At 44.2% G+C, this 27,385-nt stretch overlaps 10 protein-coding genes across 10 annotated transcripts; 6 read left to right on the forward strand and 4 right to left on the reverse strand.

Annotated features, from left to right (window-relative positions):
- Positions 1-311: 311 nt before the first annotated feature.
- V865_004031 (uncharacterized protein) lies at positions 312-2,804 on the reverse strand (the record flags this gene model as incomplete). Its single annotated transcript, XM_066227816.1, has 8 exons — positions 312-900; positions 972-1,043; positions 1,105-1,116; positions 1,184-1,206; positions 1,273-1,335; positions 1,414-2,151; positions 2,231-2,302; positions 2,358-2,804. 8 exons carry the CDS (start codon positions 2,802-2,804, stop codon positions 312-314), a joined length of 2,016 nt encoding a protein of 671 aa, XP_066083913.1.
- Positions 2,805-3,191: 387 nt separating this feature from the next.
- On the reverse strand, positions 3,192-5,162 carry V865_004032 (uncharacterized protein; the record flags this gene model as incomplete). The annotated part of the gene is made up of 10 exons (XM_066227817.1): positions 3,192-3,229; positions 3,303-3,361; positions 3,407-3,418; positions 3,478-3,500; positions 3,552-3,614; positions 3,671-3,944; positions 4,076-4,377; positions 4,440-4,511; positions 4,563-5,059; positions 5,144-5,162. 10 exons carry the CDS (start codon positions 5,160-5,162, stop codon positions 3,192-3,194), a joined length of 1,359 nt encoding a protein of 452 aa, XP_066083914.1.
- Positions 5,163-5,989: 827 nt separating this feature from the next.
- On the forward strand, positions 5,990-8,863 carry V865_004033 (uncharacterized protein; the record flags this gene model as incomplete). Its single annotated transcript, XM_066227818.1, has 12 exons — positions 5,990-6,091; positions 6,160-6,309; positions 6,388-6,541; positions 6,608-6,662; positions 6,745-7,019; positions 7,111-7,260; positions 7,327-7,346; positions 7,420-7,482; positions 7,564-7,830; positions 7,944-8,010; positions 8,091-8,104; positions 8,279-8,863. 12 exons carry the CDS (start codon positions 5,990-5,992, stop codon positions 8,861-8,863), a joined length of 1,902 nt encoding a protein of 633 aa, XP_066083915.1.
- A 438-nt stretch (positions 8,864-9,301) lies between these two features.
- V865_004034 (uncharacterized protein) lies at positions 9,302-11,716 on the forward strand (the record flags this gene model as incomplete). The annotated part of the gene is made up of 12 exons (XM_066227819.1): positions 9,302-9,448; positions 9,518-9,653; positions 9,713-9,767; positions 9,837-10,114; positions 10,191-10,334; positions 10,399-10,418; positions 10,482-10,544; positions 10,612-10,869; positions 10,963-11,029; positions 11,096-11,109; positions 11,162-11,179; positions 11,267-11,716. 12 exons carry the CDS (start codon positions 9,302-9,304, stop codon positions 11,714-11,716), a joined length of 1,650 nt encoding a protein of 549 aa, XP_066083916.1.
- A 365-nt stretch (positions 11,717-12,081) lies between these two features.
- Positions 12,082-14,629, forward strand: V865_004035 (uncharacterized protein; the record flags this gene model as incomplete). The annotated part of the gene is made up of 13 exons (XM_066227820.1): positions 12,082-12,216; positions 12,307-12,429; positions 12,504-12,639; positions 12,718-12,772; positions 12,856-13,133; positions 13,261-13,410; positions 13,475-13,494; positions 13,560-13,622; positions 13,699-13,971; positions 14,058-14,124; positions 14,196-14,209; positions 14,271-14,288; positions 14,351-14,629. 13 exons carry the CDS (start codon positions 12,082-12,084, stop codon positions 14,627-14,629), a joined length of 1,611 nt encoding a protein of 536 aa, XP_066083917.1.
- Positions 14,630-14,900: 271 nt separating this feature from the next.
- V865_004036 (uncharacterized protein) lies at positions 14,901-15,730 on the reverse strand (the record flags this gene model as incomplete). The annotated part of the gene is made up of 7 exons (XM_066227821.1): positions 14,901-14,972; positions 15,030-15,114; positions 15,174-15,220; positions 15,281-15,327; positions 15,397-15,474; positions 15,574-15,664; positions 15,728-15,730. 7 exons carry the CDS (start codon positions 15,728-15,730, stop codon positions 14,901-14,903), a joined length of 423 nt encoding a protein of 140 aa, XP_066083918.1.
- Positions 15,731-16,154: 424 nt separating this feature from the next.
- On the forward strand, positions 16,155-17,649 carry V865_004037 (uncharacterized protein; the record flags this gene model as incomplete). Its single annotated transcript, XM_066227822.1, has 6 exons — positions 16,155-16,343; positions 16,441-16,601; positions 16,674-16,771; positions 16,842-16,936; positions 17,022-17,211; positions 17,285-17,649. The coding sequence occupies 6 exons, from the start codon at positions 16,155-16,157 to the stop codon at positions 17,647-17,649; spliced, it is 1,098 nt and encodes a 365-aa protein (XP_066083919.1).
- A 392-nt stretch (positions 17,650-18,041) lies between these two features.
- V865_004038 (uncharacterized protein) lies at positions 18,042-21,467 on the forward strand (the record flags this gene model as incomplete). The annotated part of the gene is made up of 12 exons (XM_066227823.1): positions 18,042-18,066; positions 18,296-18,432; positions 18,556-18,660; positions 18,755-19,000; positions 19,097-19,417; positions 19,505-19,583; positions 19,673-19,886; positions 19,957-20,122; positions 20,228-20,419; positions 20,500-20,676; positions 20,751-20,929; positions 20,999-21,467. 12 exons carry the CDS (start codon positions 18,042-18,044, stop codon positions 21,465-21,467), a joined length of 2,310 nt encoding a protein of 769 aa, XP_066083920.1.
- An 881-nt stretch (positions 21,468-22,348) lies between these two features.
- V865_004039 (uncharacterized protein) lies at positions 22,349-25,579 on the forward strand (the record flags this gene model as incomplete). Its single annotated transcript, XM_066227824.1, has 8 exons — positions 22,349-22,492; positions 22,581-22,716; positions 22,774-22,865; positions 22,932-23,085; positions 23,152-24,005; positions 24,072-24,142; positions 24,209-24,304; positions 24,361-25,579. The coding sequence occupies 8 exons, from the start codon at positions 22,349-22,351 to the stop codon at positions 25,577-25,579; spliced, it is 2,766 nt and encodes a 921-aa protein (XP_066083921.1).
- Positions 25,580-25,980: 401 nt separating this feature from the next.
- On the reverse strand, positions 25,981-27,375 carry V865_004040 (uncharacterized protein; the record flags this gene model as incomplete). Its single annotated transcript, XM_066227825.1, has 6 exons — positions 25,981-26,018; positions 26,130-26,221; positions 26,293-26,431; positions 26,596-27,060; positions 27,141-27,181; positions 27,257-27,375. The coding sequence occupies 6 exons, from the start codon at positions 27,373-27,375 to the stop codon at positions 25,981-25,983; spliced, it is 894 nt and encodes a 297-aa protein (XP_066083922.1).
- Between the last annotated feature and the right edge of the window lie 10 nt (positions 27,376-27,385).

Consider the following 27,385-nt stretch of genomic DNA (forward strand, 5'->3'; position numbering starts at 1 on the left):
AGTGCGTCAGAGGCTATTGAATATCTCAACGTGGAGGATATCGAACAAGCAATTAGTAATGTCAGCGTCAGCTAATATAGAGTTACAGTACTTTCGATAAATTGAAAGTTTCGTGGATATGTCTGTACTTGAAAGAACGTAATATGATCTTGCTTGAACAGGCTATTCAGATATGCATCTAATGTACTATGTACATACATGAGACATATATGCATGATGATCGTGATATCGTAATAAGTTGTCCATGTTACCAAAATCGTACTTAGTATATCAATCTTTCTTACCACCTTCGACAATCAATTTCCGTCTTATTAATCATCATCATCATCATCATCATCATCCTCATCACTCCTAGACTCGCCCATTCCGTGCGATGCGTTACTCCCAGAGCTACACCGGGGGAAAGGATCTTTCCAACATGTGCATCCAGCCTTACACCATCTACCGTTCTCCTTTATAACTTTTTCACCTTCTTCATCCTCATCCTCTTCAGCTCCTTCACCTTCTCTTTCATCCTCTTTCGCATCTTTGTCTTCATTATTTCCATCCATATCTAAATCATCGTTCTCACCACCATTTCTGCTTCCGCTTCCGCTTGCACCTGCCAGTTCGACTCCATTATCACCCCCATCTGCACTCTCATTTTCATTCTCATTCTCATTGTCATCGTGATCCTCATCTTCATCCTCTTCTTCATCTGCGCTCTCGTTTCCTTTCTCTTTACCCAAGCTACCTGTAGCTGAAGACGCGACTAACTCCTCTTTGACAGCCTGATGCCATTCTGAAGGTAACAATCGATGTTTCCTCTGTCTCAGTGTAAAAGTTCCAGCTTCCATAGCTTTCTGCTTATTGTTTCTTCGAGTACTGAGATTCTTCTCGTTCATAGTGTGCCATCGTTGACTGTATGAAGGAAGTTGTATTCCATCAGCGTGGTGAGTCTCGCGGGTTGTAGCGATGGCTCATCTACTCACACATGTAATCGATGTCCGATTGGACCTCCGTGTGAGCGATAGGCTAGAGCTTCAACGGCCGAGTACCAAAATCTGCAGTAAAGATCTGAATTAGCTGAATACCAAAGGAAAGCGAAATCAGGAAACCACTTACATTTGCTGGGGACTGCGAGATCGTGGTGCATTGTTGAGTCAGTAAACACTGATATAGTCAGCAAAGCATTTGCACATACCTCTTCTTGTTCATGGAATTGGGCTACCCGAATCAATGATCAGTTCTCGATGGTCTACCTGTGAGTGGAATATATGGGAAATAACTTACTACCAACATATGTTTCAAGCACAAAAGTTCAGCATCCGTAATCTTGAACTCTCTCATTGCTTCCTATCATTGTACGTCACCAGAAGACATGTTCAGGAATATTCAGATATACTGTCCATCGCGATGAACTCATCAACTCACAGATTTACCGATATGTTTCGAATGAGCCGCTTGTACAGCTTTCTTCCTGTACTCACTAGCCCACATGACCTTCGATGCATCTTTAGAAGTGGATTGCCGAACGTCGTAATCTTCTTCGTGATCATCATCATCAGATTCTACAGGTGTCTTCCATACTCCACCTATTGTTTTGCTTCTAATGTCCTTGATTTTCTTCTTCAATCGTTTGCTGAATGATTCAGGAACTTTGGTAGGCATTATACCTGATGACTTCTGTTCTTTCTTCGTAGTCAATGAATTGTCGTCTTTCTTTTTGATTTCCAGATAATACTCTTCATCGGGTTTACCATTATCATCTTTCCATACGGGTGGTTCACCATTCTCTCTTCCTCTAACTCTGCCAATGATCCTTCTATTCATTCCTCCAAGCTGAACCGAAGTTTGCTCCCTCTCATCATCTTCAACTCTCCCGTATATCCTTCGTTTGTAATCCTGATCTCGCTTCTCTTGAGCAGCTTTGTCAAGTCGATGCTTCGATCTCCAGTAATACTGTTCTTCTTTATAAATTGTATACTGTGCTTCCGTCCAATGTGATCTAGGTCCTCTGGGCTTATAGTGATCGGAGTTCAAGGGATAAGCGAATCGCTCCTTCTTGGGATATTGCCATTCCGGTGGAGAGGTGCTGGTGAAGATACGGTGAGAATGGGTGGCTGAGGGTTTAGTAACACGACCGTTACCTTCGGCAGCGCAGTATAGCTCCTATAGTGATAAGATCTTATAATCAGCCAGTGGTTGTGCTTAGGGGTATGATGGATAAGACGAAGCGAGGCACACTCACTTTGAAGACCTTATCAGTCATACGATGTCTGAACAGTCTGCAGACACCAGCAAGGGAGATATAGTCTCTCATCTGAGGTATTGTCAGCTTGACGCTTTTTGGGAATTATCGGAACATCTTCACTCACAGACAAACCAACATCAACAGCTAATCCAAAACACAAGTCCAGAATCTCTCTAGGCAGCTCCAAAAGTGGACAACCCTTCCTACCTGTCCAATCAGGTATATCACTCCATTCAACCCTCTTCGCTAATAAAGGTTTCCTGCCTTTCTTCTTCCTGGGTTCCTCATCGTCATTCTCTCTTTCTTCAGTGATTGTGCTGGTGCTGTTCCTCTTCCTCTTGGATGTCCCCTTAGGCGAGCTCGCTGCGATGGATGTTGGAGGAGTGGATCGATTCCCTGACCCAATGGATGGTCCTGGTGTCGGGGATAATGGGGAAGAATCTCGTGAGATCGAGCGTGATGCTGATGGTACACAAGGTGGACTGCCGTCTAGCAATGATGGATCGACGGGGAGCTGTGAGAGTACTGAGTCCAGTGTGGGTATCGATATGGGATCATCCATCGTGGTCATGGTGACTGATGGGCCAAGAAGGGGTATCTATGATCTGTGACCCATGCATGTATATATAGAAGAATGAGCGATGACGAAGGATCAAAGGAATGTCTGGGATGTTTCAGGTGGACCACCCGGTTGCAAATGGGTCCGAGCGTGACCATTACTACAGCGGTGATGACCCAAGGTTGACTCAACTTTCCCACGCTGCATCATCCATATGTACAGTACTGTAGACTACTCGAATTGGTATGCACGACGGCTCAAGACATGGTTGATGACATGCATGACATGATATACTACAATACATGAACTATCCCAGGTAACCTTCCAATTCGTGAATCTGACTCGCTAGAATTACCACGACATTCATGGTCATTCCCTGCAATTAGGAACGATGTCTGTTTACCAATCATAGTCGCTGTCGTTCTCCCTAGCACAAGCTTCGCAATCCGATACACAACCCCCACGGTACTGAATTACCTCCTCTCGCCACATGCTTGTGTCCTTGCACACCCCCATGCGAACGCCAGGCGAGAGCTTCAACTGCCGCTTCCAAGAACCTGATCAACAGTCTAATAAGCAGCCACATTCGGTTGTTTAGGACATATTGCACTTACGCTTGTTGCGGGCTATATCACCATGCGGATAAATGTCAGTAAGGACACGGAAACTCAGTGGGTAGACTTACGTTTTAGTACTCATTGGGTTAGTCTAAGATAAGTAGTCAGCTTACCATGCTTTCCGTCTAGATGATTCACTTACGACAAGAACATGCTTGAGGCAAAGCAATTCTGAATCGGTGACCTTGTAAATCCTCATGGCTTCCTACACCATGGGTCAGAAGATCGCATCTGATCTATGGAGAGTGTCCCATGACTTACCGATTTATTGATTCTCCTATTGTTGATCCACTGTACCGCCAAATCACGCCATTCGTTAAGCCAATGATCGTAGATGAGGATTTCGTCTTCGTTGATATACTGATGAGGTAGTATCTCATATTCCTCTTCAGTATCAGTATCAGGAACCCTCCATCGTTTTGACCTAGTTGATTTTCCCCTACTTTTCTCCTCATTTCGCTTGTTCTTATCTTCCTTCTCCTGGATATCTTCAATGTCCGGATCTGTATTGGACTCGTTGGGAGTCTCCTTGACTCTGATAGGTATACCCCTTCAATCCTTTTCTATGGCAGGTTCCCCATCTTCACGTCCTTTGACAACTGCTAAGACCCTTCTACTACGACCATTCAACATAACAAAAGCCTCGCTCTTTTTGTCTTCCTGTACCTGTTGGTCCATTTTCTCTCTGATGCATTGAATTTGAGCATCGCGCTGACTCCTCCTCCACTTGGCTTGTTCCTCCTTATAAACGATGTATTGTGCCTCGGACCAGTCTTTACGAGGACCTGCGGGTATATAGTGGGTCGGATTACCGTATTTATAGATCTTCTTGGGTAATTCCACCTTCCAGTCCTCCACTTCTCGGCTGAAGATGTGATTGGCGAGGCAGGTGTCTCAGGCTTGACGATTTTGCTTCCGTGAGAGGAGAATGCTGAGACATGATGGATTTCTCGGGACCAGCAGATCGACTGAAGCCAGATATGAATAAGCGCAAATTGTGGGGAAATGAAAATGCAGTGTAACGACTTACATGGAAGATATCGGGGGTGAAGTGATGTTTGAAGTATCTTGATACTCCCGCGAGAGCCACATAATCTCGAATCTATGACAATCATCAGCTCAACTTCTCACCACGACGTGCGGCATAACTCACACCAAGACCACTTGTCAGCCCAAAGCACATATCCAGAACATCTTCAGGTAATCGTAACAGCGGACAATCAGTTCTATCACCCCAATCGGGAATATCTTTCCAATAAACTTCCTTGGCTAAAACCACTTTCTTTTTTGGTTTGTCCTCTTCCTCATCTGGATCTACGATTTTCTTCCCTCTCTTCTTCTTAAGTTTACCTTTGCCTTTCTCATTAGCTTTAGTTCTACTGGCAGATGGATTCGAAGTACTGGAACTCTTCTTAGCCTTCTTCTTGTTAGGTTTGGCTTCGTAATCGGAATCGGCGTCTGTATTGTTATCCCAGGTAGGAGATGCTTGGCGTTTGTCGATGATGGGTTTGACATCTTCTTCAGAAGGATCCCCTTGAAGGCTTTGAGGGTCTTCTTCATCCATTTCGATGTCAGAAAGGTCGGTGAGATCACTTTCGGATTCGGAAAGGTGGGAGTGAGCGGGTGCTGAGTGCCCGATAGGCAGAGTAACTGCCGGCGCACAACGCGCTTATGACATGCAGAGAGATGCAGTCAACACGATGATGATGGCATTGAAGAGGGAGAACAGCTTACCTGAGAGTTCTGTAGTCATGCTTGCTACTTGGGTATCGTATGGCAGTTGAGTAAGTTGAAGTGAAAAGATGAAAAAGAATGAAGAAGAAGATTGACATGACATTCCTTTCTGATGAGTGGGTGATGAGTGGACTGGCCGGGTACTAGATCATCCGTGCGTCAACGCGTCAACTCTCCCACGGTGTGTAAGTCGAGTCCAAGCAGATCTACCAAACACACAACGAAGCCCTTGACAATTGGGATTCCACTTTATGGGGTATATTGCTGCCAACACACATCGCTTTGAGGCCGGTCATCTGGCTGTGCTTAGGTGCAGTATATCCGTACAAGTCGTATCTGGACTTGGGTCCCTTTGGACTGAGGAAATGATAAACTCGCTTTTCAAAGACTAGTCTAACTGCGCCCTCCCCCTCCCCAGAATCACCCTGTACAAGCTTGTCGCAACGGTGTGAGAGCTTGATGCATGTATGTGATTATGATGCGGTGTAGACGGCGAAAGTGGAGATTTTAGTATCAATGAGTTGAACCCAATTGGGCTCTGCTCCACCCCTCACCAGTAATTGAACAATAAACGATCAATCATCGAATGAACGACGGGGACGAAGCTACAACTGTAGACACGAACACAAACACAAACAACCTCTGGGAGCCGAACAAGCGATGATCGGGCACAGATCGGATCATGTCCGAGCACGATGCTTTTAGCACAGGACATTGATACCGTATCAAGAGCAGGATATTTATATCTGATTTCTAATTCTCTCGCAAAATACACCTTCTGATCATTCATCAAGCCTGACCTCTGACCTCTCTGTGGGACTACCAAAGCACAGAAGTCAAATAGAGATGACCTCTGATAGCGAGAGGGATCCGAGTCATCGACCAAATACGTCAAGCTCAGACACTTCCACTGACAGATATGGCACTCCCGACTCGAATATTCGACCGGTAAGTTCTAGCAACCAAAATAAAACAGCCCCGACTCTGGGTAGAATGGAACTAAAGGGACTTTGCAGAGTCCTGTTCCATATGAGCTATTACACCACTTAGCAAACAGGCTGGAAACCGGTCGTGATTATCTGGAAACTCACCTAGGAGAAGAAGAGAAAGGCGATGAAAGTGATGAAGGCATCTCGAATTTTCCCAAGGGATATATCATCGCGAAGGTGAGTGGCCTTCATATAGCTGACTATCAATTAGTAAAGTGCTGTGACTGTGCTGATCTAGCTGGAAAATGCTTACAGGCAAGGGTATACTCTCGATCTGATGTTTTGTCTGGACCACTTGGAATGAAAGTGGAGGAAATGATGTCTCCCCCTCTTTCCATTGAGGTTTCGATTTTTGTAGATAAGGTTAGGAAGATGATGGAGGAGAAAAGGGGGGAAGATAGTATCTGGAGTGAGTGTTTCAGCTGGTGCACTTGTATTCACAACGTTATTGACGGGATTATGACTTCTTGGACAGTCCGGATCTATGGTATGGATCAAAGTCTGGTAGAGGGTATAACCAGATTATGCGGGTGAGTTTTCGGACTGCTCTATTGAACTGGCTTAATATACAAATAATATAGGCTGACATACACTTTCTCTGGTCTTGCGAAGTCTTCCATCGAAAACACTATTCCATCATCTCCTCTACTCTCAACATCGATATCATCGTCCTGAAACATTCATTCACCCTAACTATACTTCGATGCAGTTTCCAGTATATGGAACCCTTACTTCGAAAAGGCAGGCGGTGCTAAACGCGAAATTCGTCAAAGACGACGAAACAACTATTCCTAAGAGATCGGAGGCTAGTAAATTGGCTTTGGCAGATACAGAAGTAGACGAGATTATGAAAAAGGGATCTATCAGTGTATTCGTCATTCCTTCACGTATGTTCATGTTGCTCTTGACGACTCTCATTACACACACTCAGAATTCGGAACGAAGCTGATCCTCATATCTGACGTCTGAGTATCGTAGTGAATGTCGTTATAACCGTTACACCTCAAAGCTATATGTCTCCAGCAACACGCATGACAGAGTATGCTGTTCATCCTCAACTGGATATTCCCGGTCAGATTGATATACTCGTCAATTCCGAGTTACTTGGAGCAAGTCTGTTACATAGGTGTAAGTGGAACTTCAAACATGTACAAGACAGTATTTGTTGAACATGTTGACTGATGTGCAACGTAGCTATTGAAAACGCTTCGATCGTGAGCCTGTTATTATTATATCAGTTGCGATATACAGAGTCCATGTACTGAGGATCATCTACATGTGGAATAGACCGTACGAGATATCGCTGCGATGCTGAAAGTCTGGGAGAACGACGCAAAGTATCACTACTCTGTGGGTGATTTCTCTGATGTTTCTATAACGCAATAGGTGGTGTTCCTGGTTTCAAGATGACTTCAACGATGTTTTATTTAGACTACAAGAACAGCAGAGATACATCGTCTGATCAATCACCTGATCACATGTCAGGATGAATTACAAGATCTACAGCCTGTTCACGAAATGGTCTTGAATTACTACAAAGAGAAGGATGTTTCAGGACAAGCATCGGAGGTCATCGATATCGATGTGGCTGCCCGGGCTGTTGTTGTGATTGAACAAAGCCAAAAAGCACTGCACAGGGTTTCGAACGAATTACAGAGATTGATAAATAGAGGGATTCGCCTGGAGACCTTCTGTCTGGTGAGTATATGCACTTCACACATTTTGTCGTACTTTGCTTGTTCTCCATCTCATGCTCAGCTTTAGTGTTCTATATCGAGATATATAAAGATAAAACTGATCTCTTCTGTCAGAACATATTATCGTCCCGAGCAAACGATTCAATGGAGAGATTGGCGATAGTTACAACAGTCTTCCTTCGTGAGTTGCAGTGTGATTGTGTGATCTACATTACATCTGATTTCAATCAATATATAAGCTGATGAACCTTTCACGAACAGCGTTGACGTTCATGGTGAGTGGCGATTAACGTACAGTATAAACATTGTACGAATATACAAGAGTGACTGACAGCGAAAGTGACGCGATGTTAGGCTTCATATTTTTCAATGGAAAGTAAACTCCTCAAGCATAACGACATCTCAACGGTTTTACAGTCACTTACAAATATGACCTTATTTTTCAATAGGGTTTCACCGATTTTACCGTCCTTAGCCAAACCCCTGTATATTTCTGGAAGATTTCCGTCCCACTTTCGATTGCGTTCTTCTTCATATTCGCATTTTCCAATCTCAAACGATTTATAAGATTTACCTTTCACTTCTTGATCAAGGGATTTAGACGGGCAAGGTCTCAGAGGGTTTTTGAGAGTTTGATGAAGTGGTGGTGTCACGAAAAGTTCAAGAGGGAACTCGAGAGGGAACGAAAAGCCTATTCGACATCTTTACGACAATTTCAAGAGTCACTGCCACCCGGACCGGTACAATATCCACCACCACATGGATCCTCACCTGGACAAGTACAGTACCCACCACCACCTGGCCCGCCTCCACCTCCACCTGCTATCCCGCTCGGTCAACCTCTTCGTCCTCTGCCTGATCTGTCACCTATCGCACTGGGAACGGACGGAACGGTACCTGCTTGGAGTGCGTTCAACCCTATGCCAGTGTGGGGAATGCCAATCCCATTGTCAGGAATGCCGATCCCGTTGCCAGCAACGCCGGTTCCATCATCTGGAAGGAAGATCCCCAGATTGAAAAGAGCCAGACGTTGAATTACAAAGAATGGAATATTCTATGTATGTGTTTGTGTTCAGGCACTGTACTTGCTGTAGATACAGTAAAAGACATCAGGAACTATAATGATAAATCGTGTGAACTAGCAGATAATCCTGGTAGTGGCAACATATTTTAGATTAGTAAACACCCATTCTATCCTATCTCATCTCATCTCAGTGGGGGGTGCGAAATGGTCGCATTGAGATTCTCGGCCATAGCCATGAGATCTCCTGAAGGGATCGGTTTCAAAGGACAGGCTCTGTGCGTATCAACCACAATATCTGATGGTGATTTGAACATGAGCAATTCACGTGGTGATTTTGCTGTGCCAACCTATCAGAAGATATATAAATACATGTCTACGACGATGTCCATATCATCATGGACTTCAATTGCCAATCAAGCGCACCAACAGGATTGTTGACCCACTCAGCATGTCTTCTTCCCCTACCGATTCACTGCTCCCTCCTCTAACCCCACCAGCAGGAGGTTTCGCACCCCGAAATGATAATTCAAGTTTTGCCTTTTTCCGGCAGATGACTTCGCCACCGGATTTTGCAGGTCGAATTGTCATCGTCAAGGTACGTCGGTGACGAACATTCAAATAAGGTTGATATGACTTACAAAGATATTTCTCTCCAAAGGCACAGAATTTTACTCGCCTGCCGTCTACGAAAAAGGCTTTTGAAGAATTGATGTTCCCATCCGGGTCCGTCGAAGTCCCTCGCTTTCTTGAAAAGCTGAGAGATATGATGCGAAAGCGAAGTGATGGTGACTGTATATGGAGTGAGTTTCTAACAAGATATAGGCAGCTTTCCGTATCAACTGAGATATGAATTGCTCAGTTCGAGTGTATGGTAGAGATATGAACTTGATAGCAGGTATAACGGAACTATGTGGGTGAGTTGACAAATGTCTTGCTTTGAAATGGTATTGCATGGACCTAACTTCTGTGTTCTCTCTTGGTAGTCTACCGTATGATGAATTGATGCAACATCCTTGGGCGATTGGACCAGAAGACCAATCTCCTCACTTCGAGAGGGCTCCATCTTCCACTTCCATCCATTTCCCAGTATATGGAACGCCGAATTCGATCCGGAATATGGTCCTCCAGGCCCAAGTTCATCCTTCTTACAGGAGGATTGAGCTACCAGAAGATCCAAAAGCTAGTAGGCTGAAACTGGAGCTTGCAGACGTGAATGATATGATCAAAACTGGGTTTATCAGTATTTATATGATTCCTTCAGGTACGTTTAGTCAGTCTTTCATCACATACCCTACATGGAAATGGTACATTGCTGATGAGGTCTACTATACGCCTAGTTAATGTGTTAATCACTACGACAACGCAGAGCTATGTTTGTCCTGCCACCAGGATGACTGAAGGTCCATTGCCAAAGGATATCATAAATATTATAGATGAGGAAAATAATGCAGAGGTACTAGGATTGAGTTTCATTCAACAAGGTCTGCACAGATGCCGTAAATAACTATTACTTGGCATATCGGGTCTGACTTTTATGGCCTGCAGCTGTCAGACGTGCTGAGAATGTAAGCTCGTACCATACAAACATAATGAGGGGTCAAAGTTTGACTGATGTTTGATTGCATCAGACTGTGAAAGATATCGCTGAAATAGTCAGAAGCTGGGAAAATGAAGCGAGGCACTCTGTCTCTGTAAGTCTGATATAGTCCGTTCAGGGGATTGTGGTGTATATCTGATATGGGTCCTTACAATTGGTAGACAACAAGAGCAGAGGAGGTTCACCGTATCATCCTCCATTTACATACCTTCGGTTCACATCTCCGCCAATTACAGACAGTTCATGAAGAACTGATCCAACACTTCAGAATCGAGGATGACCAAGAGGATGAACGTCGACAAGTGTCACTTTCTCATGCTGCAATCTTCCTCCGAGAAAGTGAGAAAGGGAGATGTAGGGCTGCGGAGGATCTTCAGGATCTGATGGATAGGTGCAAGAGCTTGGAGACCTTCTGCTTTGTAAGTTCATTAGCCTTTGACCAGCATGGGAGTGTTCGGTCATTGTCTTCGCTGCCATATCGAACAGAATGCTGATTTCTTCGGATTACTCAGAACATGCTATCGTCTCGAGCAAACGACTCAATGGAGCGATTGGCTATAGTGACCATCGTCTTTCTTCGTGAGTACCCGATACGCTTTATCAGGACTTCACCTGCTGACATCTTGTTCACCCTTAACCTTGCAGCTTTGACTTTCATTGTAAGTCTATCACTTTGAACAAGAGACCGAAGGAGCTAATTGACCTCTGCAGGCTTCGTATTTCTCGATGGTGAGTAGCTACCCACCCAACAGCACTGCTCCAGATCCGACTCATAAGACAAGTATGTATACGGCCTGATGCTTGCACGGCTCGCAGGGTTTCAAAGATTTCACTGTTCTTGATCGAACACCTTCATTCTTCTGGAAGATATCCGTTCCCTTGTCTATATTCTTCTTCCTCATCTTTGCGTATTCGACCCTCAAGCGATTCTTCAAATTCGCTTTCAACCTTGTTGTCCGGAATGTTAATAGCACTCAAACAACGAGGAGTTTTCAGAGATTGAAACATCAATGGTGGCAAAGACCGATTAATAGAGCGAGAAGGGATAGACTGCTTGAAAAGCTTAAAGGGATTTTTAGGACTTTCCGAGCTCAGGATTTACCACCGCCTTCGTATATGCCTCGAGAACAGTTCCCCCCATATATACCTGAGAACTCGCCAATGGCAAGGCCAATGGGTGGCTATCCCATATATACACCCCTTGGGCCCAGCTATATGTCATTTGCACCTAGACCTCCTTCACAAGGTATAGATAATATTGTGTAGTCAACGCTTTTATGTTACTGTTACTGTATACAATATCCCTCCGGTGAAGCACGATGGTCGGATCTGTGATACAGTTATCATAATGTTAAAGGATGTTCTCTATTCAGAGACATTTCTAGTCGGCCTTAAACGGCCAATACAATCTGTCAAAGCTTTCCCACCCTTGAATCTTTACAAGATCTGATGCACGATCAAAGGATGGGAGGTCTGATGCCCAGACGTTATTCCCCCACTTTCAGGTTCTGAGATTCTCTCCTTAGTGCTCGGGTCCTTGCAATTTACTTGACCCTAAGCTAATGAGGTGATACAACATACTAAAACCTCATGTTTGACGAATCAGCTGGCATCCATTTTTGCAATGCAACATGACGTCCGAGAGTGCCGATAACAATCTTACATCCTCTTCGGACAACCATGAACAATCCGATGTGGCGAGATCAAGTACAGACACATCTGATAACAACGATGACACCTCGCGAAATCAACAATGTTCTGACGTGGTAAGCTTGATTCACCTGGTCTTCTATCCGCGTGATAAATTCATGAGATCCCACAGAGGAGAGCAAGTAGATATTGACAAGAAAACATAGAATATCATCCCACCTGAACTGATTCAACGTCTATCAGCGAGGTTGGAAACTGGACTCGATAGGAATGATAATCTCGATGATCCGTTTCTGAAAAGTATTAAGAAGGATCATGTATATGTTATAGTGAGTCAATAAAATTTTATACAGTACTGCAAAATCCTTGAATTCAACTTAGAAATATATATCGATCGATGTAGGCCAGGAAGTATACTCGTGATACCTCTATCGTGCAGCCTGCACTAATGGAGATGATCAATCAGAAAAACCCCCAGGATCAGTTGGAGAGACTGAAGGTACTCAAGGAAGAGAAAGAGGACGAGGAGTGTCTATGGGGTGAGTACGAATCAACTTTGATACTGGATACTGCAGTGTTGATGATTGATGCTGGATCGGCATATTTGGGAACGGTAGTGAATATCCTAGGAATCGAAGAAAAGGTGATATGTGGAATAACAGACTTATGCGGGTGAGTACAACATCAACGATCCGATACTCTTACCATCTTGCCGAAATTCATCTTTGTTCACTGAGCTGTCCAAACTGGATCAGTCTGCCAAAATCGACTATCATGGACCACCTTACTCACTCTGAAAATCGACATCATCGATCCCATCTTGAAATCCACCCTTCGTACATGTACATCCAACTTCTCATACAGGATACACCCAAGTCTATGGCTGAGACTCCGATATATGATATGGTCAAGAACGTCTTCAAGGCTGATAAGTGCTCAATGTCCGACGAAAGATCTGGTAATGGGAACGGTGATGTGGATGTGGAGAAGATGATTAGGAGAGGATTTCTGAGTGTCTTCGTCATCCCTTCTTGTGAGTCGGTACTGAATCGTGATTTTACCAATCCTGCATCTCCAACATGAACTCCGATATGAACTCCGATACACATATACATATATATCTGTTGTAGAACACTGATGACTTGCCATGTGTGTTTTAGTGAACATCCTGTTCACTATCACTCATTCATATTATGATTGTCCGGCCTCACGAGTGGTCGTCCGGAGCATCTATGTAGATATGGCTATACCAGGTGAGGTGGATATAGTTGCGAATGCACAGTTATTGGGGTTGAGTATGGTACATCGGAGTAAGTGTCTGTGTGTATGTATGACTGTCTGACAATGGATCTCCTGAATCTGTGGTCATCACAGCTATCGGATTCTGTTCGACTGTGAGTCTGGTCAAAGCTTAACATATATGACTCGTTCGCTGATCAGACCGAGGACTTTTAAACAGATAGTGCAAAATGTTGATAAACGATTAAGCGATTGGGAAGATCAACTGAAGATCGATTTCTCCGTGAGATCCATATTGTATCGACTCTTTGTTGTTTGCTGCTACCTACGGGGGCTGACATTTAAACGCATCTCAGCAGTCTATAAGTACAGAAGAAGTACATCGCTTAGTCGTACATCTACAAGAATTCAAAAAACGATTGAAACCTATGTCCCAACTGAACGACAAGCTTTCACGGCATTATGCAGCGAGCAGAGCCGTTGCAGCAGAACAAGAAACGGACGAAAACCTAATGAGGATGAACCGTAAGGCAGTTATGATGCTTGAACAAGGTAAAGAAACGTTAGGGAGGGTCATGGAAGATACCGAAGATCTGTTGGAGAAAGGTAAGAATTTGGAAAATTATTGTTTCGTGAGTCTTCGATTCCACATTCACAACGGTTAATTGTACTGTACATTCTTATATGCCCAAAATATGAGATTGACTTTGAAGAGTAGAACATGCTATCGACACGAGCGAATGATTCGATGGAGAGATTAGCGATTGTTACCATCGTTTTTCTTCGTAAGTAACTCACCAAATACAACGATACAGCAAATCTGAACTATGTACTCTGCTGAATGAGCCTCGAATAGCGTTGACCTTTATTGTAAGTACTCCTGAATCAGTATCATTAGATCAATCGGGACAAAGCTAACAATCTGTTAAAGGCTTCATATTTCTCGATGGTACGTCCCTAAATATCTTCCCTAAATGAACATGTAACACTAATAATTAGAGTGATCAATAGGGCTTCGAGCGATTCGCTGACCTCTCAAGGTCTCCGATATACTTTTGGGAAATCTCCATCCCACTTTCCTTTGCGTTCTTCTTGATATTCGCTTACTCGAGTTTGAAAAGGGGATTGACCCGACTTTCCCATGTCGTAAGTAGGTTCAGGAGATGGATGAAGAAGCAGACGAAATGGTGGAAATTGGATATTATTCTCTGGTGGAGGAGGAAGAGGGACAGGTGGAATGAGAACGATGGGGAGAGGAAGTTTAGACAGGAAGGAAAGGGTCAACCATGATAAGTAAAGCCGTAACACTGGACAGTCGTGATCTTGATATTGTTGGTGGATGAGTTGGTACTTTAGAGGTCCAAGGTGAATTCTTGTATAGCTATATCTGAATTAGTATATCATGTTATCGAACATCGTCTTTAATTGATCTACATCTCGATGATTCCTCTCCATGCTGGAGCTTCCTTGTGATGTTGTGATTGGTCTTCCAGCCCTAATTGGGTGCACAAAGCAGATAATTGTATTCATACTTACTTCATACAATCTCAGGACTATTATCTTAGTTAGCAAGCAACTTATCGTCCACGGCTTTAGTATCCAACCCTTCCGCTCCATCTCTCACTTCCAGTACCTACGTCCAGATACGGTATATCAGCTCCCTTCCGCTGGTTAATTGCAGTTGCCTTACCTTGGCTACCTCTGCCACTTGCTGGAAGTAATTCAGAGAACTAGCATGGAGAGTCATCAATTCCATAGGTGCTCCACTTGGTGCCCTAATCATCACATTGAAACGTCAGTATACGTGGGCATATGAAAGGCTAAATTGACTCACCAATTGATTAATATTAAGGGATACGATATACGTCCATCTTTATGTTTCTACGTGACAGCACACACGAGTCAGTTAACCCTTGGTTATCCGTATGGGTTTGAACTTACCAATTCGTGAGATAGCAGTACATAACGAGGATGATTCTCCGGTAATTCTGCGTGCAAGACAGCAGGAAGTCAGAAATTCATCTTTCGCATGCTTTTTGAGTAACTTATAAACTCACCCTCAGCTATCTCTTCAATTGACTGATCCTCGAATTCCTCATCTACCGCCATTGATAGACTGGATTTAACGATTTTGACTAGACGTTCATCGCATTGTTCATCAGCACACAAGGATTCACACCTCTGTCCTTCGCAAACAGTAGTCCTGCGTGATAATTCAGCATTTTGTTACCCACCTGAGATAGCAGCTGTACCTTTTCTATTGGTGAACCTGAACTTCTTCAAGGCTGCAATGACTTCCTGAGGTATATCGACTGTTCTGGTGGACTACGAAGAGTGCAAGAGATTAGGTTGAAGTGGGAATATAAGCAGGCGTTGGTAGGACCTCACCATCTCGGCCAAATTGTAGATCACTGAAACACCTGCGGTTATTTGGTTCTTCCACTGCTTAGGCTATATATGAATCATCTTGCTTGGTCTGACTGCTGTCTGTTTGTTGTTGTCGCTCGGGTGACACTGAGAACGTCATACCGCTGCTTAAATGGGTGACATGAATATAATGTGTAGATGATCCGCCGGATAAGCCTAAACCGGGTGACTGACAGTTAGTGTCTGTCTCAATCTCGATTTCCCCATGTCCCATGTTGTTGAACACTTCATCCTCCTCTTCTTCCTCTTCCTCACTTTGTACACGTTCATCAACATATCAATCACATCAACATCTTCAAGCATCACTCAGATATCATACCATAGAACATAGACTATACACTATAGACATATACAACTTGACAGATCATCTCTCAGTCTGTTCAGCACGATGGCACTAGGCTGGCTGCTCAAACCCATAGCTCTAGCCTCCACTTTGGCATTATCGACCCTGGGTGTATTATCTAGGAAATACCAGCGAGCGAGATTCTACTACCATCTTACATTGTATGTATCAACGCTGGGAGCTTTGAGTCTGTGGGGTGTGGTGGTCAGTATTTTAGCTACTGTAACTGGACAAGTGAGTCTTTGCCACCTGACGACTATCGCTCAGCTGTTGGGTATACCCAATCAAGCAAGTTGTGTACCTGTGCTTTGTGCTGATAACGTTCATGTAGCGGCTGAACATCAATTACCTCGTTGCCCGATCGTTCTACCTCACTTGTTCACCTGCAGTGGGAATAACATTCGATGTAGAAGGTGAAGAACACTTGACGGGGCTGTTGACTGCTAGAGGAGGGAAGGAACAGAGTGCAGTCTTAGTAGGGAATCATCAGAGGTTCGTTATAAATGAGCTTTAGCTGCAGCATGATCGCTCAAGGTCAAATCAGCTGATCGTACCAATGCGCAGTTTCCTTGATATACTTTATCTAGGGAGGATATTCCCTAAAAGAGCAGCTATAATGGCTAAACGTGAATTGAAATATACGCCTGGTTTAGGACAGTTTAGTAGGTTCAGCTTCTGCTCCAACCCGGATATTCATTCAAGTAGCTGATTTATCCCTATGTTCGATTTTAGTGTCACTGTCCGGAGCGGTATTTGTGAATCGATCTAATCGAGTCGACGCTATGGCTGCTCTGCAAGCCGCCGGAGACGATATGAAGAAGAAGGGGGCGAGTGCTTCTGCATTTAGAGCTCTTTTGCTCTCAACAGTTTATACAAGAGGACTCGGTAAGCTGATGGGGTGTGCTTTCACAGGTATCGTTATGGGTCTTTCCCGAAGGTACAAGATCATCCTCAGCCGAGCCCGCTTTACTCCCCTTCAAGAAAGGTGCCTTCCACTTGGCTGTACAAGCCCAAGTCCCCATCGTTCCTGTAGTGGTAGAGAACTACCATAGGCTGTTTGATGGGAGAACCAGGTTTGAAAATGGCAAATTGAAGATCAGGGGTAAGTCTTGTTTATAATTCGGCACATTGGTGTAGGTGGACATACTGATTGTTTGTTTTTTGATGGTAAATAGTTTTGCCTCCTATACCTACTGTTGGACTCACTGCGGATGACGTTACTAAATTATCTGAAGATACTAGAGAGAAGATGTTGGAGACTCTCCGGGAGATATCTGAACCTGGACCTTCATCTGCTGTCAAACATGAACCAGCAGTAGTAGAGCAACCTGAATCTGAACCTGCTATACCGAAAGAGAAAGAGAAGGAGCATATTGAAGATCAAGAGAAAGGTACAATACATCTCGATATCAAGAAATCATCCAACTCTGATTCAGAAGAGGTTACGAGTAAGAGTGGAAATGAAAGTACGGAAGATGAAATGGACGATGATGCCGTTTTGCTTCGTAAACCCAAGCCCAAATCTACCACTGATTCTTAATTCCCTTTTCTTTTAATCGGACTTTGCGTTTTTCTTTTTTCATGTGTCATATCTTGGTTGATGGTAGATTGTAGAAGGGCATGTACATCAGTGTGTATGTATGCATGTATGATTGAGGGTTTGTCATTGTCATTGTCATTATCATCCAGAATCAGCCATGAGCAGTGCCACGTGTCGAAGTGTTGGTGGTGATTGACGCATCATCCATTCGCGTACTCGTTAGATGAAACAACGACAACAGGTGAAATGATATTGACCATCTTCATTACCTACCTTCCCATATATCATCAGATCACCTCCATATACCTCTTCTTCATCTATCACAGTGCTGTCTCCCCCCTTAGTATACCCCACCTGACTACCAGAATTAGAAGTAGAAGTAACCAGACAAGATGGCTATGGCTCCTCCCCGGAAGGGTATGTGTTAGATCTCTCTCGTTTGTCCAGGCAGTGTCGAAGAGCAGCTGATCAGACGTCTGTCAACTCCCTTGAATCATATCTCCCAATCCATCTATCTTCGTTCTTATCCTTTTTTCATCCGCGTTTTCGACATTTATGACTTATCATCGAATCACCTAACTCCCACGACTAATTTCAACCTTCGATCGAATCCCATGAATCCACTGTATTCCGTTTGAACGAGTAGGAGAGAACTACGAGCTTCGTCAACAGCTGAACTCGGAGTATCGGGATAAACGAGCAGATGCTATCAAGAGGGTGATTGCGAATCATACGATAGGTAAAGATTGTAGTGGACTGTTCCCGGATGTCGTGAAGAATATGGTAAGTTGGTATATCACAGTGTTTTTATCATCTCTGTATCTCGAAATCATGTACAATCATATAGATCACTTCGTCACATCATATAATGATATCCTGCTAACGATGATGCTGTAATAATAATAGCAAACAGACGATTTGGAACAGAAGAAATTGGTTTATCTATATCTCATGAATTACGCTAAGACACAACCTGAGTTGGTGATTCTGGCTGTGAATACATTTGTCAAGGTGAGATTAGCTAGCCCAACTTACCTTTACACATCACCAGAATGATGAGCTGATTTATGTTGGATAACTCAATCCAACTCAATCCAATTGACAGGACACTGCCGATCCCAACCCACTTGTCCGAGCATTAGCCATCCGAACCATGTCTATCCTCCGTGCCGAGAAGATCCTAGATTACCTGGCGTCACCACTATCGAGATGTCTGAAAGATGATAATCCCTATGTCCGAAAGACCGCTGCGCTGTGTGTCGCCAAAGTGTTCGATCTGAAACCTGAATTATGTGTGGAGTATGGGTTTGTCGAGACGTTAAGGGATTTAATCGGAGATGGGAATCCTATGGTGAGTGAATCCATACTAAAGTAATACATTGCAGTCAATGAGCAACAAAGCGTTGGATTGTAGATGGACTGACTCACTGCTCGATGTATTTTACAGGTCGTAGCCAATGCTGTAGCAGCCCTCGCAGACATATACGAAGCCTCCCTTAATCTTCCTGATACTCCCCCCACCTCACCAGGAAGATCATCACCTCCACCATCATCCAAACCCAACCCAGAACTATTCATCATCGATCCACCTACGTTGACTAAATTGCTGGTAGCGCTGAACGAATGTTCCGAATGGGGTAGAATAGCGATCTTGAATACTTTGGCGAGGTATAAGGCTTTGGATGAAAAGGAATCGGAACATATCTGCGAGAGGGTGATGCCTCAATTCCAACATGTGAATGCGGCGGTGGTTCTCGGTGCTGTCAAGGTGAGTAGAATGATTTGATAAACTATCTTCGTCTCGTGCTTTGAAAATTATGCGCCGATGCTGATGGTGACTTTTCGATCATTCTAGGTGATTATGATACATATGAAAGCGGTGACTCGAGAAGATCTGATTAAATCGCTCACTAGAAAGATGGCTCCTCCATTAGGTATGTACATTTCCTTCTATCTCGATTGTATTGCTTTGTCTTCTCTTCTCTGGTTATCTATGCTGATGTGTGTGAGCACGGCTCTACAGTAACACTCATATCCTCACCACCTGAGGTCCAATGGGTCGCTTTGCGAAATATCAACTTGTTACTTCAGAAACGACCTGACATATTAGCCAATGAGATGAGGGTGTTTTTCTGTAAATACAATGATCCACCTTATGTCAAAGTTGAGAAATTGGATATAATGGTTAGATTGGCTAGTGAGAAGAATGTTGATACGCTTTTGGGAGAGTTGAAGGAGTTAGTTGCCGATTGTCAATGTTTATCGATATAGGTCTGATTAGCTGACATCATCCGTTCGTGCTCTTAGGTACGCCTCAGAAGTCGATGTTGACTTTGTGAGGAAAGCGGTCAGAGCAGTTGGTCAAGTGGCTATCAAGATTGATGAAGCTGCTGAAAGATGTGTGGGAGTTTTGATGGAGTTGATAGAGACTAGAGTGAGCTACGTGGTACAGGAAGCGGTCATAGTCATCAAGGTGAGTTTACAATTTGTATTTCGTATATGAGGTTTTCTCATCACCTAATTGTCTTCATTGCCACACGTTCGATCGATGGTATTGACATATCGTTTCTCGCACCAGGATATATTCCGAAAATACCCACACTCTTACGAAGGTATAATTCCCACGTTATGCGCGAACCTCGAAGAACTCGATGAGCCAGAAGCCAAAGCTTCTTTGATCTGGATCATTGGTGAATATGCCGAGAAAATCGAGAATGCAGATGAGTTGTTGGGAACTTTCCTAGAATCGTTCAAGGAAGAAAGTTATCCTGTGAGTATATCCGTACCTTAGTTGACAGCTCAGTGTTGGTAACATCAGAAGAAGCTGACTTGTACCCATCTTATCCGAAGGTGCAACTGCAAACTCTCACTGCCATTGTCAAGTTGTTCTTGAAGAAACCGGATGAAAGTCAGACAATCGTTCAAAAGGTCTTACAAGCAGCTACGAAGGATTGTGATTCTGCGGATGTAAGGGATAGAGCGTATATCTATTGGAGGTTGCTCTCGTCAGATCCCGCTGCTGCTAAGGTGAGTGGTTTTACGCTTCCTCACTGCACATCGAGATAATGTAATGCTAATTTACTATTCTGTGAATATCATAGTCCGTTGTACTTGCTGTTCGACCACCTATATCACTACCTCAGACCACAGTCGCACCAGCCATACTCGAAGAACTCCTCGCTGAGGTATCGAGCTTAGCGAGTGTCTACCATAAACCTGCTGCTACGTTCATTGGTAAAGGTAGATTGGGTGCTGAGGAAATGCAAAGACGAGCATTGGAGTGAGTTACGCGTCCGCCTCAGATGATCATCAACCCGTGAGCGTAGTCACTGATGCTATAATTTGATAGACCCGAGGAAGAGAACGCCCGAGAAAAGGCGTTACAAACCGTCGTAGCAGGTCAACAAGCAGAGAACCTTTTGGATTTCGATGCAGACGACGAGCCGCAACCATCTTCCGCTGGTGGTTCACAGTCATTATCAATGCTGGGTAACGGTGGTATATCATCAAGTACGATATCGAACGTTGCTAAATCGACCAACCCCTTGGACGAATTGATGGACTTGTTCTCTACTGCTTCGATGACCACTCCGGCTGCTCAGCCGGTCGCTCCGAAATCTACTGTTAGTGGGATACAGGGATTACAAGATGATCGACAAGATACGAATACTACGCATGATGCGTTTGCTGGATTGACTGGATTGGGTTCTCCTCCTCAAGGGTTGGGTAATGGTAATGGTGTTACTAGTCCGGCTCAATCACAGGGACAAGCGCAGCAGAGGGGTGGTGCTCAAGATGATTTGTTGGGACTGTTTTAGATGAGTGTTTGTACATACGTTACATGAGTATGAGTAGCGGTATGGGTGATTGGAGATATATATTATGTATATAGCCCATGCTCTTTTGATATGTGATATGATAATGATGATGCTTATAGAATGATATGTGAGTAGTTGTGCCACAATTGCAAGTGATGCAGTGATTTGGTGATGCAGTGATCAACCCGCCGGTTAGCGTGTGTTAAGGTTTAAAATGGAATCATGTATCCGGTTGATCATCCTATCATCCCACCTCTGGGTATACAGTTATCCCATCTATCATCTATCATCGACATCCTATCCCTCCCATCTCAGTTTGTGTCTATTCTGTTCGTATCATCTCTCCTAGATATCACATTTGGGCTCATGGGAATCGCATCATACTCTTACCCCAATCCTTTCCTCATTCTTGGGTTCATAACGGTGACAAACGTTGATCATTCAAACGCAGACGCAGACGCAGACGCAAACATAACATCGCGTCATCCTCTTCACATTCAACATATACCTCTCATCCTTTTGCCGCTTTATTTCAGCTTTGGACTATCACTACATTGGAAAGCCACGAGAGATCACGATCGCGATTATTTCATCTCTACACAATAGTACATACAGTTTTTATAATTGACAGATAGAAGACTCAGGTGAGTGACATGACATAGCTTTGCACTGTTCATCCGCAGTATCCAATGTACACTACTACCGGTGTATAGAGGAACTCGTACATCATGTATCACACCTTTGTTATGACCGAGCTGACTTTGTATTCATGTAAAATAGCCTAGACTAGACTAGACTTGCAGAGGAATCCTTTCATTTCCCTTTCATCCTCTGTCTCTCTTCTCCGGTTGTATGGTCGGTGATTCAATACATACCATACCATGACATCTTCTGCGTCAGAACCACCACCGCCTTCGTCAATCACGGCAATCGCAAATATGTTGGATGTTGGTGAAGCCTCACAGAGTAAGAGTATAAGTAATAATGGTCCTGCGGATGGATCAGATAGAGGGCGATCACCCATTGTAAGTTGTTCCAACTCCCTCTATCCCGCACATGCTTCTTGGTGTTAGTATCGGTGCTAATTCGGTCTTGTACGGTTCGACATGATAGATGAACCCCGCAGCACACCTAGAACAACTTGGTTCGTCCTCTCGGACTCCCACTTCTGCAGAGATAGATGCAGTTATAGCTGCTGCTATGGCTAATGCCCCGCCTCCTATACCTGTACAACCTGAGTTTCCAGAAAGTGAGTCAAAAATCATTTATGAGCTTGTAGTGCTCTTGCTGACTGTGAACATAATAGCGAGTATAAATAGATCTGTTACACCGCTCATGACGAATTTGTTACCTTCTGCTGTGGGTGTAGATGGGAGAGTAAACTTGTTTGTGGGCAATGTAAGCTACACATTTCGCTGCGTTGTAGACGTCGTTGCCTAGCTGACATGCACTTTTCCATTGAAGCTACCATATAGAGTACGTTGGCAGGATTTGAAAGATCTATTTAGAAAAGCTGGAACAGTGCTACGTGCAGACGTAAGCTTGGGACCGGATAATAGGAGTAGGGGATATGGGACTGTCTTAATGGGAAGTAGGGAAGATGCTGCTCGAGCGATAGGTGAGTCGCTGCTTCCTCATTATGACCTTGATACACTGTTCAGATATTCTCTTGCACATGTTCCAGATCGCTACAATGGCTACACTTGGCAAACACGTACACTCGAAGTACGACCTGATCGTCTACCACCCGAATACGAACCTCAGACTCATGCGCCTCATCCTCATCGTCCTGGAGTATTTCCATATCACTCGAGTGGACATCCCCCATTCCCCATGTCCGGTCATCTAACTCCTCAATCCAATTGGATATCAGGTCAAGGACGCCCACCTTTCCCGGGTCATACAGGCTCTCATGGACTGCTCGTACCGGGATTAGGACCTAGTCCGGTCGCTCCCCCAATGACATTAAGTGGATCTTCACCCATTCCATCTTCTCAATCACCTTCATCTCTATACCCTTCTTTATCCCTTCCACTCAGCGTACAGAATACTGGTGGTCATTCTCATGGGCATGGTCATCATGGTGGACAACCTTATCCACCACTGGTAGCTTCCCCTCTTGCAGGCTCATTGTCAGCTGGTACCACACCCAATACACACACTTCACCTGATCCTAATCCTACTATACCTTTACCCAGAAGTACCTCGCCAAACCCCAATCCTACATCAAGACCAACATCAAGTCAAAGTAAAACCACTTCACCAGCTAAGGGAGATCGAGCCCCTCCACCAGGTACACTGGGCCCATTACCCCCTCTACCATTCGCCGCTATCAAACCGGTCGTCTCCCCGACAATGTCCAATCCAGGACTTGCGCCGTCTGCTTCGTCCGTCAGTGCAGAAAGCTTAGGTCCAAGTCCACCGGTGATAACCCGCGTGCCGATCGCTCCTATACCGCAACTTGAGGGTTTGGCACATCAGGGTCTGGGTCTGGGTCCACCGGAGACTCTGCATGATAGGGTGATCTTCGTATCGAATGTGAGTAATCAACTGAACCCACTGAATGAGATTTAGGCTAAGTGGTTTTTCCTACCGAATATATAGTTACCTCTGTCTATACAGTGGCAAGATCTGAAAGATTTACTTCGACCAGCAGGAACGATCATTAGAGCGGAGTGAGTAAGACCGTCATTTGCTAGAAGGAGTTTTACAATCGGTCTGATGCTAACGGGACTACTCAGCGTCGCTACCGATGCCAATGGCCGACCTAGAGGTTTCGGTACGGCTCTATTCGCCTCTGAAGGCGATGCAGCTAGAGCAGTGACGATGTTCAACGAGTGAGTTCAACAGAACATGCTGAATCTACAGAATTGCCGCTGACTTCGAAGTATAGATTGGAAATTCAAGGTCAACGTATACGCGCTCATCTCGAACGAGACTCGATGGTCGAGCCTTCTCACCCTAATGGTCCATCCCCCGGTCGAGATGCTTCAGCTCTAGGATTTGCTCAAACTCAGACACCTCCACAGTCGCATGAGCCTTCCAGTTCCGCACCACCGCCGGTACGATCAAATGATAACTCGACTGAGATCTTGGCACCGATAGATACTTCTGCTGGATCTGCTGCGACGCCACCAAAGAGCGTGGAGAACTCCCCTGCAACGAAATTACCTTGGAGCTTGAACACATCATTACAGCATCAGACACCTGGTCGACCTGGACCGGGACCGGGACCAAATCATCAAACTCCAGGCATACATCAACATACACCTAATTTCCGTCAACTTCATCATCCCGGACCAATCTCAATGCCACCTTTCCCGCCCATGCAGAACGATAATCCCTTATCACCTTTGCAAACCCGTGGTCTACCACCCATGACCCCCTCCATGCCTGGATTCGTATTCAACGCTCCTGTCTATCCTGAAACGCCACCTATCCATCATGGATTTGGTGGGATGTCGAACGGCAACTTTGGACCTTTCTCACCTGGTATACCTGTAACTTCACCTAACGCATTTGGATACAATCCCTTTTCCGCACCTGGAGCACCGATCAGATTCCCTCAATCTCCTCATCCACATCAGTATCAGGGAAGTGCGGTGTTGGGTACACCCACAACTCAATCTTTCCCCATTCTCAATGGTAACCAACCATCACAGGGGAGTATATCACAGACTCTGAATCAGGATTATTTCCCACCGATAGGTATGGCTAATAATATTCCTGATACACCTACACCGAAATTAAGTGGGAGAGCATCTGTTGGAACGGTAAGCAATAGTAGTAATGGGAATCCATTGAATGCGAAAGAGAGATTAGCATCAACTGCATCTCAAGATGAAGCTTTGATAGAAGCTGCGAACAATTTGGCCATAGATGGAAATAGAAAAGAAAGTCCAGATAGTCCAAGTGCAATGAGAAGGACTTTAAGTAGTAATAGTAATAATAGTAATAATACTCACTTACAAGCTGGAGATAAGAATGATAACGGTGATATGAAAGGTAGGATAAGTCTTGATGGGAAAAGACCCACGTCGTTAATGGATCCTACGACGAGTCTGGGCAAGGGGGATATTAGAAGAGCGAGCTTTGATGATTCTACGAGATGAGATTGAATTGTAATCATATTTTTTTTATTTTTTTTTTGGCTTGTTGGGTTATTGGTGTTTAGGGTATAAAGTGTTTTTCTTTTGGTTTCAATTGAATGATCGACCATCTTGTTTTTCATTCCGTTCAATCAGCTTCTTATGGGGATTTGATCAGATATCGCATCGCATTGCTATAGCTTAGCTTAGCTTAGTGTTTATATGGGTTTATATTATCAAAGTATATTATGTATTATGCACATGCATCCACTTCAATATGATGTGTACAGATGATTGTTCCATATATACATTCTGGATTCTATCTTTTAAGGTATACAACTGTGCTTTTTATGCTAGGTATTAATGACCATGCCATGATTTCTAATCTATTCTTATTCTACTCTATTTGTTCAAGGTAAGATGGATTAATGTCTTCCTGCACGTTCTTGAGTGACGTCTTTGACTGATTGACATTTGACATACAAGCAAAAGCAGAAAGGTCAGCAAATAATTCAAATTGAGATGTCTGCTCTTTGTTAGTTTATGGCGAATGATATCAAAGATATGTACTCACGTTTATAAGCTGGATCCCACCCACTGGAGGTAGTGGGATTTTTCAACAAAGGATTAGGTGAAGTATTGGTAGTAGATCCCAAAGACGTAAATCTAGATACACGAATCCAGAACGAATATGAGAATGAATATTGACCTTGATATCTTAGGTATCTGTAACTCACCCCTGATCGTACAATGAACAATACGGTACGTTCAATTCCAATAGAAAATCCCATACGTCGGAATATGTCCAGTGGAGTATTGGGTGGACTCGCAGGAACTGAGGCCATGATGGATCGGTGGGTGCGAGTACGTCTACGTCTGTCGGGAGGGAAAAGGTTCACTTATGCTGTTAGCAAGAGCCCACAGAGATAGAGATTGACATGTAACAAGTAAGACTCGACTTTGATCTCTAGGAGAAGAAATGGGGCAATCTCTAAAAGTACCTTGAAACGTATCAGATCATGGCCTACGTCGACACTCACTATCATTCGGATCACCTTTCCTCGTACCTACCAAAACGCTCCTACACCCTTTCCCACCTTTATTCAACCATTCTTCCAAAGCTGATTTCATACCTCCTCCAGACCTGTATAAATCCAATTTGTATTTCTTCGTACAGTCTATTACGAATTCGTCTAATTCCGGAAATGGGTTGGGAGCAGTTATGTAGATACTCCGTATTGGGGGATAGGGAAGAGATGATTCGGATTCAGAAGGTTGATGATGTGTTGCGTGTGATGATGATGATGAAGGTTGGTCATCTATAGGAGGAGGGGGGACGACGGGTTCGGAAGATGATGACGATGGGGTCAAAGGAGGTTGGAAGGTCGAGGACGAAGCCGAAGGTATCTGGATGGAATCATCTGGTTGAGGGAGTAGAGAAGCTTGACATGCGTTTGTATGGCGGGCGTATAGGACAGCAGCGTATATATGTAGTAGTACAGTACCTATGTGACAAGCAGGGTGTCAGCTAGAGCCATTGGTATGAACGTTTGAACTGTTGAGGCGCAAGAGACTAGTCACTCACAGTCTTTACCACCGTTGAACGACATAGCAACGGATTCTTCTCTACATATATACGGCATGATATTAGCTATATAAGAAATGTGCATATCAGTCAATAACGCGATCACATCGACTCACCCTAGCTTGCTCAACACCGTCTCTATCAATACCAAAGCCTCTTGCACCAATCCACCTAATCGATCGGGGTTCTGAGCTCTTTCCAGCACATTGAGCAGGGTTTGCGGATCGATCGACATGTTGGTTGAT

This window comes from Kwoniella europaea, chromosome 1, assembly GCF_036810445.1.
Source record: "Kwoniella europaea PYCC6329 chromosome 1, complete sequence".
In the NCBI taxonomy this organism is placed as follows: domain Eukaryota; kingdom Fungi; phylum Basidiomycota; class Tremellomycetes; order Tremellales; family Cryptococcaceae; genus Kwoniella; species Kwoniella europaea.